Source organism: Populus euphratica, unplaced genomic scaffold (genome assembly GCF_000495115.2).
Source record: "Populus euphratica unplaced genomic scaffold, PopEup_1.0 scaffold142.1, whole genome shotgun sequence".
Lineage (NCBI taxonomy): Eukaryota > Viridiplantae > Streptophyta > Magnoliopsida > Malpighiales > Salicaceae > Populus > Populus euphratica.
In genome coordinates, this window is record NW_011499936.1 from 635,320 (window position 1) to 650,051 (window position 14,732).

The window sequence follows — 14,732 nt, forward strand, 5'->3', positions numbered from 1 at the left end:
ATTTATATAGAGCAAGACAGAAGAGAGAGTACTAAACAAACTAAAATATAATTAACAACTATACTTGTAAGTAAAGAAATAGACATGAATTCTTAAAAAATATCACACTAAATTGGCATTAATTAATTAAATATGGAATGTGCCGCTACTTGTAGCCATAAAGTTTGCTGAAGCTATAGGATCTTGTTAATTATTTCACCTTCTCATATAATTATAAAAAGCAAAACACAAGTGGTTTTACTACTTAAAATTCAACAAATTATACGTAGCGAAATAACATAGCCTGAACTGATCTGTAATTGGGATTGAAAGAAAAATAGAAAGGGAAGAAAGAATCCCTTGAGTATTTATTTTGAGCTGGGCTTAAATTGTTAGGGTTGGAGAATTTATTAAAAAATACAAATTTCAATTATATAAAAATTAAAAATTCAAGTAAAAACTAGTCGAACAGAAAAAAGAAGAAGCAGAAATGAAAATAAAAATCTCTACAAAATAAAGTCTCAAAAAATTATCAAAGAATAGAAAAAAAACATAAATCTAATGAGTAAGAATATAGAAACAAATACAACATATAATAACAACAAGTATAAGCAACAATATGAAATTTTAGTAAGAATATATTTAGTATTATAGTAATGGTAATTACTTTCTAAAGTATGTTTTATTTAAAAATACATTGAAATTATCTACGCACAACGAGCACCTCTAAATAAGCTTTTCAAATCAGGATAATTTGCATCTTTCTTATAAGCAATTTCTCTTACAGGGAAGGAAATGAAGTAGCAGACGACATAGCTAGAAAAAGCTCAGATAAATCTAATGAGTTTGCAGCGTCCTTTTTAACTCTTTCCATTTTTTCTTAGCCAATTCCTTATATATATTGCCTTCTTTTGATCAAGAAAATCTATACATTTTCATAAAAAGAAGAAGAAGGATGGCTAATAATAATCTAATTGAATTCACGATATTACCAGCAGCCATAACAGCACAAATAAATCATAGCAGACAAAGCAAACACACATATTTTCTCACATATGGAGTCTCTCACGCACACATCAATATTCTCTTGTCACCACCACATAATAAGACCAAAGTAAATACAAAATAAAGAAGAAGAGGCAGAACGTTTTCATCATCAAACTTAACATTACCAATTGGCTAAGACATTGGATCTATTTCCAACACCCTGAAAAACGCATCGTACAGTCCTCCAATATTTACTGATAGAGTATCATCGCCTTCGGAAATCTGTTGAGGGCTTATCTCACCTTCAAGTACACTGACGACTTCGGACATTTTAGGCCTGAGAGTAGGAGACAGATTAACGCACTTCATTGCCAAGTGCAAAACAGTGAGAGCCTGCTTTCTGTCGTAACTGGATGCTAATTTCTGGTCCACCAAGTCAAGGATTCTTCCCTTATAGTGCAAAACACTAGCCTACAATTGATGGCAGTATTACCAAACAACGCATGGTGAAGGGAGCCTTTATGCATGTAGTCATATACTAGCAGATGCGGGTCTTTAATAGAATAGCCATCCAACAATTGAACAAGATTCTCACGATCAAATATTTCAGGTTGAAGATTTCCCTTCGTAATTCATCTTTTCCATGTTGCTTTGATTGAGGAGAAATCTTCTTCACTGCTAATTTTATCTCGTTCGGCAATTCAGCCTGCATACACGTGAAGTCAATTTACCAGAGCTCTGAAAGAAAAAAGTGCATGCTGAGGAACAAAAGTTTCAGGAAAGAAAATCTGACCTTGTATAGTATTCCAAAGCGTCCCCTGCCAATCTCCATTTTGGGGCTAAATTTTCGAGTAGCATCGATTATTTGTTTGAGGGTGAAAGATATTCCTTGGACCTCTATAGTTATTTCTATTTGAAGAAAACATCAAAGTAAGAATTCCTAAGGTTGTGTGGTGCATAATGATTTTAGATTAGCTTCGAGAGGTGCCATCCAACTGGTTTTTCCGCAGCCAGCCCATTTTCCACATGAAAGCCAACAGAAGTAGAGGAGCAAATACTGAACCTGCAGTAATCCCTGCAATTTGTGAAGGAGATAGTCCCTTGCCAGTGTTGCCACCAACTTTGAAGTCTGAATACAAATAGTGGAAGACAGAGAGACAAAATTATTTATCCAGATAAAGTGTAATAGAAATCTTTGCTCAAGAAAATTAAGAAAATGCAATTCATTACTTGCAGTTACAGAAATGCCTGCCACAAGGGGTCCATTTAGAGACAGTGCAGCAGGTGCATAGGAAAAACCTGGCTCCCGGAAAGATCCTTTTCCAGCCCAGAAAAAATGGATATTCAATAGATGATCATCTCCAACAAATGTTGTGAAATTTGCAGTCCATGTCTTATTGGTGCCGCTGGCCATTTCTTTTATGTTGAAGTCTTTTAGTACTCTCTTCCCCTATATCAAACAGTGGATGTTGAACGATGGCAATTATTGAAAGAAGCTGCAGAAAAATATAGCGGTTACCTGTATATATACGTCAAAAACACGTTTCCCTAAATTCGAATAATCTTCATCAGTTTGGTAAACAGTTTCAGCGAAGTAAAGTTTCACAGTGTAATTTCCTTTAAATAAACAGAAGCCGTAATATGTCAGAGAAAGAGGACAGAGGCGAGTTGAGTTGTATAACTGTGTCGCAGCAGAATCACAAACTCCACAGTCCACGTTTTTTATGTAATCACTGGAATCGTAAGTTTTCGATCCGAAGTCTCCAGAGCAAGAATAAGCCCAATTTTTTCTTGGAGCTGAATAGTAATTTGATGTTGTCCTTTCTGCTTCAAACACTTTCCCATCAACAACTGTCTCTCCTCCTCCACAATTTATATATAAGGAATTGTCTGCAAAAAATGATAATCATTACAGAAAATCTGTCCTGCGCAAAATTATAGAGCTTCTCAATAGAACTTACACTTTGGTTTTCCCCGACATTTATTTTTCAAATCAAGTATAGAATTCCTAGAAATAACAAACAAAATTGGTAAGAAATAACTCATGATCATTTGTTCTTAATTAATGACACCATATGGAGGATATTACCATACCTGTTTGGTTCACTGCTTGAGTAGGAACAACATGCAAGCAGTTGGTGCACATGATACAAAATGATCAGAAGTTGGGATTTCATAGACAATAATATTCTTGCAAGTGAAAAAAAAGGAAGAAGAAAATGAAGTTGCCGTTATTACATGTTCAGCTTTCCTTCTCCTTTCTTCGGACCATCATCAAAATTATTATTATATGACAAGTCCCTGCAACATTATTGTTTACATATCAAGATTTTATTGAGGAAATCTACAAAAGGGAAAACAACCCATCTGAGCAAAGAGCACAAAGCCATAACATACGCCTTGTCTTCAATGGTATGACGAACCCAGGAAGGTACTGTGCCATTAAGCATATTTCCTGTAAGAAACCTAAACAAAACAAACCACTATGAAAACCATCCCATGTACTTTTTAACAGAGTGGCAGAACGAGCTTATTATAAGACATCGAGTTCAAGGAATCTCTTTTGCATACATCTTACTTAATTTCAGCTTTTTCATGGAATTTGGTATTCCACCAGTTAAGCTGTTAAAGCTCAAGTCTCTGCAGGATCAATAAAATGAAAGCAAACGTTAGCTTTTTCATATTTGATATATAGTTGTGCTATGGTCAATTATTGCATAGTTGATTCTGTAAACACATAATCAAAATCATCAACACTTCCTATGCATGGCCTAAAGGCCCTAAACAATGAGCATCTATAGAGCTTATGAAACAAAATAGCCATGACAGAACTACAAATCGTTTACAAAAGAGGAGATGAAACTTACAGGTATGTTAACCTTGACCAATCACCAATGTACGGGGGGATTTCACCACTTATTGAGCAATTCCTTATCATCCTACACAAACCATTGAAGAAGTTGGTGTTTGGATTTATCCAATGCATCCATATCATTAAGAGTCACGTACATAGCCATTGAGAATATCATTAAGAGTCACATACATAAATATCATTAGTCGTGATTAATATATATATTTTTTTAAATTCTCAAACCTGAATCCCAGATACAACTGGTCTTCACAGCATGTAATAGCTCATTAAAAAAAAAATTAAGATCATGTAAAAAAAAATAGGCCTAAAAAAATATTTATGTAAAAGAGCGGTCATAATCCAAATTCTACAACAATAACGCTCCCAGACAAATATAAAACAAAAATAACAAGAAAACAATATAAAATTAAAAAAATATGATCTTAATATATTTATATTATTTTTAGCATTTTTAATATAATCTTAAAAAATTTAAAATTTAAATTTTTTTTAACATGTTTGATATTTAACATAATAATTTTTAAATAATTAATTTTTTTTGGATTTATGTCGATATTACTTGTTTTTTTTAAATAAAATATAAAAATTAAAAAGAAAAAAATGAGGGATAAGTATAATACTTAGCAACATTTTATCTATAAATAAAAGTCACGTAAAAAATGAGGGATAAGTATGATACTTAGCAAGATTTTATCTATAAATAAAAGTCACATAACGTAAAAAAAATAAGTGTACGCAGGATGTTAATATTTTTTGTAATTATAATTAAATTTTTTTATTTTTGAATCTCTAATAAAAATTGACAAACCTAGATTTTTTTAGTGATTTTGAATCAAACAGCTTGTGGACCATCGATGTAGCGTGAGCACGTAAAACACATGCCATATCTCAAAACAATTTGGCTTTGCCAATTTGAAATTATAACAAGCTCAGAAAGAGGTGATGTTGGTGACAGCTAAGCTATAAGCTCATTGGCTCACTCCTCATCCATTGACGGATTAGGTGGTAAGGATGCAAATTAAAGTACTATAGCAATGTTAAAGTTTGCCGTACTAAGGAAGTTTCAGGCATTCTTCTTTTTCCTTTTCTTTTATTTACAAATCTCAATTTAGTTATGCACGTGAGCTTTTGCCCCTAGTGTGAGCTTTAAGGAAAAGACAAGGAAGGACAAACTCACAGGTAACTTATTCCCGTCATTTTTGCATGTTTTGGGAAAAATAAAAAGGCCGAGCTTCTTACATCACTAACAAACCTGGAAGAAAAACCATCCACAATAAAAACATGCATTTATTTCAACCCGGTTAAAATCATGGAACACTTACAAGTATCGGAGATTTGACATGTTAAAAAGAAGTTCAAGAGGCAGCTCTCCTTCAAAATCATTCCCGGCGTGGGACCTGCGTTCGGTACAGAAAAACACAAATTATTGAATGATATTCTTACTTTCACGTGTATGATTACAGAAAGTACATGTAATTTCTTACAGGTAACCGAGTCCAGTCCAATTCGCAATGAACCTTGGTACTTGACCGGTCAAACTGTTCCCAGCTACGCTGCTGCAGCCATAGTTAGTTGCTTTTCCTTGGAACAATAATTAAACAGATTGTTGGTTGAAATAACATGATGAGTTGCACTTACAACCACCCCAATCCCCTAAAGTTGGCATAATTTCCCGGCAGTCGTCCAATCAAATTGTTGGAGCTCAACCCTCTACAACAACAAATCAAAAGGATTGTAATCCACCCTTTTTATGTTTTATTTCTCCTATTACAATCAAAAGTTGACATTATTATTCTTCTTTTTGAAACTTACAAATAACCAAGAGATCCCAATCTTCCAAGTTCTGGTGGAAGCTGACCAATGAGTTCATTGAAGTCCAGGTACCTAATTAAATAAGAGATAAGAACCAAACAAAACTAGGCAAGTTAAAAGGAAATTCAAGGAGAATGAAAGAGCGAGCAAGCGAGTTTATATACATCGAATGGAGATGAGAGAGGTTGCCCAATTCTTTAGGGATTTGACCTGATAACATATTATACCTCAAACTCCTGAAAACACCCATAAGAATAAGACCACAATACTTGCGTCAGTAATGGAAAAAGAATTTAATTCACATTATATGATACTGAAGAGACTGTAATTGGATGACACGTACAGATATCGGAGAGATGACAAATCCCCCAAAGATGAAGGTATGGAGCCGCTGAGGAAGTTTGTGGAGAGATCGCTATGCAAATGTATTACCATTATTACTCAAATAAGAACCAATAATTTAAATTTTATGAACATTTATAAGTATCAAGTCCCCAAATGGCTGGCCCTTATTTTCATTTCTAACAAAACTAAATTCTATTAAAAAATCTTAACTATTACAACTACATGTTCAATCTATCAATTGTCTATTCAGTAACTTCTTCTTTAATTTAATGAAGCAAATTTGCGTTCTTAACTTAAATTTTCACCATTATAATATAGTTATGTAGTCCTAAACACTTTATTCTCCGAATGAAAATGAGATCTTAACTATTATTTGATGGAATATAATTTAGAAAAGCAAATGTTAGATATAATTTCATACAACTCTTAAAAACAGAAGTTACTATGATCTTTTCTTACCATTATATATTATTTTGTAAAAGAACAGCAATGGTATAAATTCACCCCAAGTATCGAAGATGTTCTCCTATAATTCATATAATGGATAGTTTTGGTTAGTGCCATTTGTTTTTTTAAAAAAAAAAATTGATGATGGATAGCTTGCTTTTAACTGAATTAGAAATAAAAATTGGACATGGAATGTTTCTGAATAAAAGTCAACATTAATAAAATACGTATAAACACTCAACAAGAATAAGAGCACAAAACTTGCATCAACAAGGGTTTCCCTTAACGACGTCGGGCGATAGCTCTACTCCTTTTTTAAAAAAAAAAAACAAAAAAAGAATTTAATTTTTATTTGATTGGGGAAAATAAAGATTTTATTGGAGTCGCCATCTAGTAATTTAAGGGAACTAGAAATCCAAAATTAGACACTGGTCCCAGAGATTCGGGTACTGGGTTAGTTATGATTAAGGGAAGGTAGACATCACCCTTAAAACATCCTTTCAGAGAAAGGTTACCTTTACTTGTGTGTTTTTCTTATTTGATTCAAATGCTATTATATTTTGAGCTCATTTGTAAATTTTTTAACATGGTTAACGTCGGTCCCTAAAAATAAGAGACGCATTAAAAATGACATCAGTCCCTAAAATTAGGAGACTTTGTCTAAAATGTCAACGTTTATCCCTAAAAAGGAGAGTTACGTCTGATTTACCAAAATAAATAATAATAGACATAATCCATATTTGGTATTTAATTTTTTTGACATCGGTCCTTTTCTGTAAATAAAAGAGACATGTCGACAAATAATATTTATTTTATAAAATAAAAATTGTTTTGATATCATTGACAAATAGATATATCAATTCTTGAAAATTTAGGTTTTTGACCCATGAACAGTGATATGATAAAATGGGTGTTAAACCCACGTCGTTATTTATTTTGGTTTGTTTTTGTTTTTTTTATGCAAAAATTTACAAGTATTTATATATAAAAATATCAAAAAATACAAAAAAATATCATAAAAAAATTACCTGAGTACCCCTGTGTGGCTCACGCGCGGTTACAGTTGACGGCGGCGAAATTTTCCGGTGAGATTTCGGTCAAAAGATGGTCGATTATGGTAGATATGAGGATGAGGATTCTGATGGTGGTGGTATAGTTGGCCGTTGATGGCGGAGGAGGGAGAATCGACGACTTGAAGGTCGATTGGCCGATGACGGTCGCGGCCCTTTTTCCAGCCACACTCGCCGGTGAAAAGGTGTAAAACGACCGGGGTTTTGCTTCAGAGGAGGCGATTCACGTTTCTGTGGTGGTTTCACGGCTTGCAACGGCCGGAAATTGGAGATCGGTGGAGAGAGAGAAAATCGCCGGCGAGAGGAGAGAGAACCTATGGGTTTTGCTACGGTGTGGAAGAGTGTATGGTGCACTCGTGCGTCTGAACGCTTTGAACCGTTGTATCGCGGATGAACAGATCCTGCGACTGTGATTCGCTTGATCTTCAAATTGATCGGGCGGTCAGGATTGAATGGTCTACGATCTGGTGTGTGGCGGTGTACCGAGTGCTCAGTACACCTGCTGACGTGGCGCCACCGGATCGAAGGTCAGATTATTTGAAAGGCTGAGATTGATTTGGGTTTTAATATGGTGTGGTAAAGCCTATTGTATCCTAAGAAATCAAAGGCTCAGATCTAAAGACTATTAGATCTAACGGTTGAGATATTTTTGGTATTTTTCAATTTATTAAAAAAAAAATTAATATCTTACTAGGTACAGAAAAGGTACAAGAAAAATGAATAGTAACCAAAAAGTAATACTCGAATTCACAATTGAAATTGAGAATGAATTTTTTATCTTTTTTTCATCCCTTCTGTCTTGAATTCATTGGCTATTTATAGCCAACGAATTCAGACAACAATTCACGAATTGTTAAAATTTTCAAACTTCCACCGATTACTATTTGTCTTATTATATATAATAATACTAAATAATAATAATAATATTTATTTATAGGGGTAAAAATTAAAAATTCAAATCAGTATTATAAAAAAATTTTCACCCGCTAAAAATCAATTTTAAATTACAAAAAAAACTTTTTTATATGGATATCAACTCGGTGGACCGAGTTTTTTGACCAAAAATACCAGTTTTGACCAAAAATAGTCCGAAACTCATTTTTTTATCGCGGTCGACATGGTGGGACCCGTATTGACCCGGTGGACTCGGTTTTGACCGAAAATGACAGTTTTGACCCGAAACAGCCCGAAACTCATTTTTCATCCCGGTCGAAATGGTGGGACCCGTATTGACCCGATGGACTCGGTTTTGACCGAAAATGACGGTTTTGACCCGAAACAGCCTGAAACTCATTTTTCATCCCGGTTGACATGGTGGGACCCGTATTAACCCGGTGGACTCGGTTTTGACCAAAAATAACGGTTTTGACCCGAAATAGCCCGAAATTCATTTTTCATCCTGGTCGACATGGTGGGACCCGTATTGACCCGGTGGACTCGGTTTTGACCAAAAATGATAGTTTTGACCCAAAACATCCTAAAACTCATTTTTTATCCCGGTCGACGTCGTTTAACCCGCATTGACCTGGTGGACTCGGTTTTGACCGAAAATGATGGTTGACTCGAGAAAATATATTTTAAACTCTTTTTTTTTCTTCTTCTTTTTTATTTATTTATTTATTATATATTTTTTTTATCATGAATAATAACATTCAAAATTTTTTAATGAATCCAAAATTGGGTTACAACAAATGGAAAAAGAATTTAATTGACACTGAAGATGATACTTATAACGATATGGTATAACGATATGATATTGAAGAGACTGATTGGATGATACTTACAGAATAAGGAGGGATGGCAAATTCCTGAAAGATAGAGGTATGGAGCCATGGAGGAAGTTTTTGGAGAGAACGCTACGCATATGGGAAGTGGGAAGCCATTCACAATAAATTAATGGATATTTTTACAGATTTTTTTACCAGCTCCCTTGCTTGTTTCTAGCAGGCTCTTATTTTTTTATTTTATTTTACTTTTTCAAACACACTTCTAAATTATACTTGTAATATATTTTTCCTCTTTAAAGAAACAATAGGAAAAAAATACTCATATTTAATTTAACATATCTACATATATATATATATATATGCTTTTTTAATTAACAATTGAAATTAATTATTTTAAATAAATACTTTAATTTAATAAATTTATTAATTAATGATGATGCATTTTTTTATGCAGTCCGACCTTGGCTTGCATCGGATACCGCCATAGATAGGTTGCTTGTGCCGGATCACAATTTTGAGATTGCTTTTACAGGATTGATCCAAGGAATGCTTTGATTTCATTGGTGGTATTTTTGGGAGTATGGTTGGAATTTATCAAGATGCTATCCAATTTTTTATGTCTAGTTTTAAGATACGTTTTCTTGACATGATAAATAAATTTGGGATAGAACTTGAACGTGTTTTTCAATCAATATTATCATGAGCGAGCTCAAGCCCTTCAATTGCTCACAATCCTACAAGTCCAATGCACATCTTTATAGCAGAGGGGATTAGGGCGCCATTTTCAAGCCCAGGTTTAGAATCACTCTCTTAGTTTATATTATAAATTCTCTAACCGTTAAATGATGTAGCCGAACTTTTATCTACGAAATAAATTTTAAAAAAATTCAAGTAGCTATGCGCACCAAAATTTCGAGTATGCAGAAGCTAAATAACTACAGCCCAAAGACCGAATATCGGAGGCAAAAGCTAAATATATCACTTATAGGGATTCTTGAATCGAGTCACATAGAAAATCTTAATTTTATTTTAAATATCGTAGGATATATATTTAAAATAAAGAATATTTTTGGACAAATCACTGCAACAAAATAAACAGCAGTAGTAGTAAATGACCATGGTACTTACAGATAGTAGAGTGAAGGCAAGTTCCCCATGGTGACAAGGATGCTACCATAAAGTTGATTGTTAGACAAATCACTGTTATCAATTAGTTGAGGTCAGCATAATTGCTTCGAATTATCATCATCACCACATGTCATATGATACTCACATTCTTTTTAGGTAAACGAGACTAGTCAAAAATAAAAGAAAATTGGATGAAGTTGATGAGGAACTTACAGGCGGGTGACATGACAAACTTTTCTGTTCTCGTAAGTGCAATTGCATGTGATGCCTTGAAAATAATTGTCACAAGCCGAGCGTGAGATTTGTTGAAAACCCCACCCTAACGTGGTCATCAATTCATCCAAAGCCTTTGCTGCCAAACATTTTTCAACAAAGAAACACACATTTTGTTTAGCAAGATTCAAAAAGGTAGCATACCTGATACCTTCATGATCAAAACCATATATTTTTAGCTTCCACAACCTCAAGCTACCTCAAACTAGCTTCAAATCCGAACTAAAAGGGAAAAAAAATAAAAAACACTTGTGCTAATTTATTGGCAATAATTGACTATATAAATATCCATCTAGATTTCCTTACTAAAATCCTCGTAAAAATCAATTCATCCTGAACCAATCACTTCACTTGATATAGTTATAGGAAAAGATGGAGAAGCAGAAAATATCTAAGATATGCAGTACGCAGGCTAGCACTACGGAACTCTCTGCCAGGCTGTGGAAGCACTAGAGAGCAAATGGAAGAGAGAAATAGCAGTATCTTGAGAGTCTCTGGTAATATGCTTGGATAGGGATCAGAAGATATTGAAGGAAAAGCTCATATTTAACAGATAAACAAATTTTCTTCCTTTTATGTATATAGTAGGAGAAGGATATATATATGTAGATGGAAAAGTATATCGTACGTGTGTACCTTCATCATCACGCAACTGCGGACTGTCAGAGGAATCTGTTGATTGACAGGCTACATGGCCACATTGACAAAGAAGAAGAAGAACGACAAGAGAGGAAACAAGCTTAGGAAAGAGCTTGAGATAAAGCTTAGCCATTACTACTTTAGCTTGCAATGCGCTTCCCTTGAGACGACTTACATTCTTTATAAAGATATTGTTTTACCGTTCAAACTGTTATTTAACTCTGAATCAATATTTACCTCACATTACCATATTGTCCCTGTCCAAATATCAAAATACCCAAGAAAAGTAACTTGCAATATTATGTGTGGAGGAGGCCTAACAATTTTGGTTAAAGTAAATTGCAAAATGATCCAAAGCTTTTCTTATTTTATTTTTAAATTGTGACAAACAACGGTGTAAAATTTGCATATTTGAATTCAATTCAATGTCTAAGATTTGAATTCATTCATGCATAATGTACGGTAATTATTTGAATATAATATATAATTATGAATTATTAATTTGAATTGAAGAGAAAATCTAATTTCTGACTCAAATGTACGGTGCAAAATTTTACAAACATCATGATCTATCATTTGTTGGGTTTGGATTTTGAGCAAAAGCTCTGATAACACTTACTCAGATTTACAAGCAACATTGATGGAAAGGAAAACAAAATGCTGACCTTTCATTATAAAAACAAATAAAACAATTATGGAAAAATGAAATTGAAACCATATTGTTATCTACATCTTGTTGTCAAAAAATAAATAGTACCTTTATGTAAATTTAGATTAGATGTTTGTTTAGTTTAACTGCAAGGTAAAGCATGTAATAGTAATCTGGATATTAAACCTTAATTAATTGCATTACATATCAATATTATCCAAAAATAAAAACAAAAAAATCAAAAGCTCTCTATGAATGCTAAACCTAAACTCTAGAATGACTATAGAAAAACATAACAAAAAAAAAAGCTAGAAAGACGTGTGTAGAACATTTTCCCTTCAACCTCTTTTTACATTGATTTTTGGAACCAAGATTGATGAATAATTAATTCCAGTGGTTACCAAAAATAATTCTTGTTACTTTGTCTTAATTACCTATTGTAAAATAATAAAAAATCTGATTTTTTTTTTACTTAAAAAACCAGATGTTTTTTTTTTGTTAAAAATAAACTATTCATGAAATGAAAGGTTATTGTTCAAATTTTTCATTTATAAGTTGGAAAAAAAATAATTTTGTGTAGGTTAAAAAAATATTTTACAACAAATTCAAATCCAAAATCAAAATATTCTAGAAAAAATAAATCTTTATAAACGAAACAATTATTTTATAGCAAACAAAAACTTAACCCAAGTCTAAGCTTAGATTACTGGACTCAAGACCCTGAGCTTAAGTCTTAAGGCCTTAGCTAAGCCGAACACGCAAGCATGTTGTTTAAGTTCAAAGCCCACTTTGTTTTGGTCCTCTCCCCTCCAATAATTTTGCTATTCTACACTGTCACATTTAACTCTTTAACTTTTCACTAAATAAATTATAAGAAAAACTTTTATTAGTTTATAAATAAAATCAATATTTGTTTAAGTTCAAAGCCCACGTTATTTATATGGGATATAAAGTTTTGGAATTCATAAAAATATATCAATTAAGGGTTTTTTTAGATCAATTAATTATTTACTATAATTTATTTGACGAATTCAGAATTAATGGTAAGAGATTAGGTATATAATTAGTCATGTTTCTTTCTAAACATGAGATGATCCCAGTTATTGTTGGATCGAAAAACATAGAAACCTTGTAATTGGACCTCACTTTTAATTTATGGAAGTTTGTGTAATAGATTAGCACCTCAGAGTTAATAGAACATTTATTTTACTAGTATAAGGGTGTGGTTGGGAATTCTTTAAAAAATTGAATTTATTTTATTTAAAATTATTTTTTTATATTTTAAATTATTTAATTTGATGTGCTGATGTTAAAATATTTTTTTAAATAAAAATTTTTATTTTAATATATTTATAAATAAAAAATATTTTAAAATACGATCGCTATTATATTATGAAACACACCTTAAATAAAGGCTCCTTTAAAAGAAAAGGGAGAAATTGGTTAGAAAGAATGAACATAAAAAAATACAAAACATTCTATCTTAAAAAACAAAAAAGGAGAAAAATAAACTCCAAAACTAGAGAGTAAAAAACCATGATCCATCACACCGTTACACATTTAAATAAAAATAATAAGACCAACTCATCGTATTCAAGCCCCCACTAAAGAAAAAAAAACCCGCATTCCCTTAAAAAAAATTATGCCCTCCACTATTTCAAACCTCCATAACTAGCCATCCTTTTCTTTCTATCAAGCAACAAAAAAACAAACGAGCCGTCAGCACAACGCCCTTTTTACCTTCCACACACTCTACATAGTCCTTAATTTTAGTAATAGTCCTTTATTACACTCAAGTGCCAAAATAGATGTTGGTATCACCTCCACAAAGCTACACTTGGGTATAGTTTGCGAGTAAATTAATTAATATTTTTTAATTGTTTGAGATTACAGGTGGATTATTTTTTAAAAAAAATTAAATTAATATTTTTTAATTGTTTTGATATTCTGATATTAAAAATAAAAAAAATTATTTTAATATATTAAAAAAAAACATTTTAAAAATTACGTTACAATCCATTTCACTTAGAATGCCCAAGTCACTCTTTCTCTGCACTCTCTCACACACTACACTACTACTCTTCTCACATCCCTCACTTTTATACAAAATTTGAAGTGGCAGGGCAAATATTTAGGCATGTAAGTCTGTGGTGTCTATTGTAGAATTGTTTTTTATTTAATTTTTAAAAGTAGATATGCGTGCCGTTATTGATCTTCAACCCCATGTTCACAAGAATTCAAAGAGGACCTCTATCTATTCATAAGAAGAAGAATGTTTTTTAAATAAGTTTTTAACTGACGACTCAACTTAATTTTTAGTAAAATAAAAGAATTATCACTTAAATATGTATGAGAATTTTATATTAAGAAATAATTTGTGTAGCGTTAATCCGAAGAATAATCAAACATTGTTAATTTTAAGATGAAAACTGTTATTCTTAGAATTTTGCAAAACAAGTATGATTATGATAAAGTACTATCAAGACGTTAAAGGAAAGCAAAATCCAAAGGCAATTGAAAAGTGAATGGAAAAGCGTCAGGACAGAAGATAGTGAAAAACAAAGAAAAAGCAAGCTGTCAACACATGCCTTTGGAATCTCAAACGTGTATCACATGAAGTTCTTAATTCCATGGAAGTTTTGCAGTGGTGACTAATTTGTTAGATAATTACCCTCTCCATTTTGTATATGTTCTTCACTGTCGCTTCTGAATAGGCAGCAGGAAATTGTAACAACACAAGATTGAAAACAGAATCACACTGTCAACACTCATGCCCAGCTAATTAACGGCTCTGCTAAATGATA

At 32.5% G+C, this 14,732-nt stretch overlaps 2 protein-coding genes across 2 annotated transcripts in view; both read right to left on the reverse strand.

Annotated features, from left to right (window-relative positions):
- LOC105136522 (probable LRR receptor-like serine/threonine-protein kinase At1g53440) overlaps nt 1–11,442 on the reverse strand; it is a 64,557-nt gene extending 53,115 nt beyond the window's left edge. Inside the window, exons 1-4 of the mRNA XM_011041918.1 lie at nt 11,277–11,442; nt 10,581–10,719; nt 10,368–10,439; nt 5,994–6,065 (exon numbers count right to left, since the gene is read on the reverse strand). Of these exons, the coding sequence (XP_011040220.1) occupies nt 5,994–6,065; nt 10,368–10,439; nt 10,581–10,719; nt 11,277–11,412 (419 nt within the window). The 5' untranslated portion in view covers nt 11,413–11,442. The remainder of the gene's footprint in view (nt 1–5,993; nt 6,066–10,367; nt 10,440–10,580; nt 10,720–11,276) is intronic.
- LOC105136521 (probable LRR receptor-like serine/threonine-protein kinase At1g53440) lies at nt 1,445–3,246 on the reverse strand. The gene is made up of 7 exons (XM_011041914.1): nt 3,061–3,246; nt 2,928–2,974; nt 2,486–2,856; nt 2,197–2,416; nt 1,955–2,095; nt 1,760–1,875; nt 1,445–1,672 (listed from the first exon to the last, which is right to left on the reverse strand). The coding sequence occupies exons 1-7, from the start codon at nt 3,141–3,143 to the stop codon at nt 1,505–1,507; spliced, it is 1,146 nt and encodes a 381-aa protein (XP_011040216.1). The 5' UTR covers nt 3,144–3,246; the 3' UTR covers nt 1,445–1,504.
- Nucleotides 11,443–14,732: the final 3,290 nt, after the last annotated feature.

What these genes read in the sequence shown, in the direction of transcription:
- LOC105136521 (XM_011041914.1), bottom strand. Translation starts at nt 3,143, where the DNA reads ATGAAATCCCAACTTCTGATCATTTTGTATCATGTGCACCAACTGCTT. An exon ending in AGGCATTTCTGTAACTGCAA is followed by an intron (nt 2,096 to 2,196) that starts GTAATGAATTGC and finishes ATTTGTATTCAG; the next exon opens with ACTTCAAAGTTGGTGGCAAC. An exon ending in GCTTTGGAATACTATACAAG is followed by an intron (nt 1,673 to 1,759) that starts GTCAGATTTTCT and finishes ACGTGTATGCAG; the next exon opens with GCTGAATTGCCGAACGAGAT.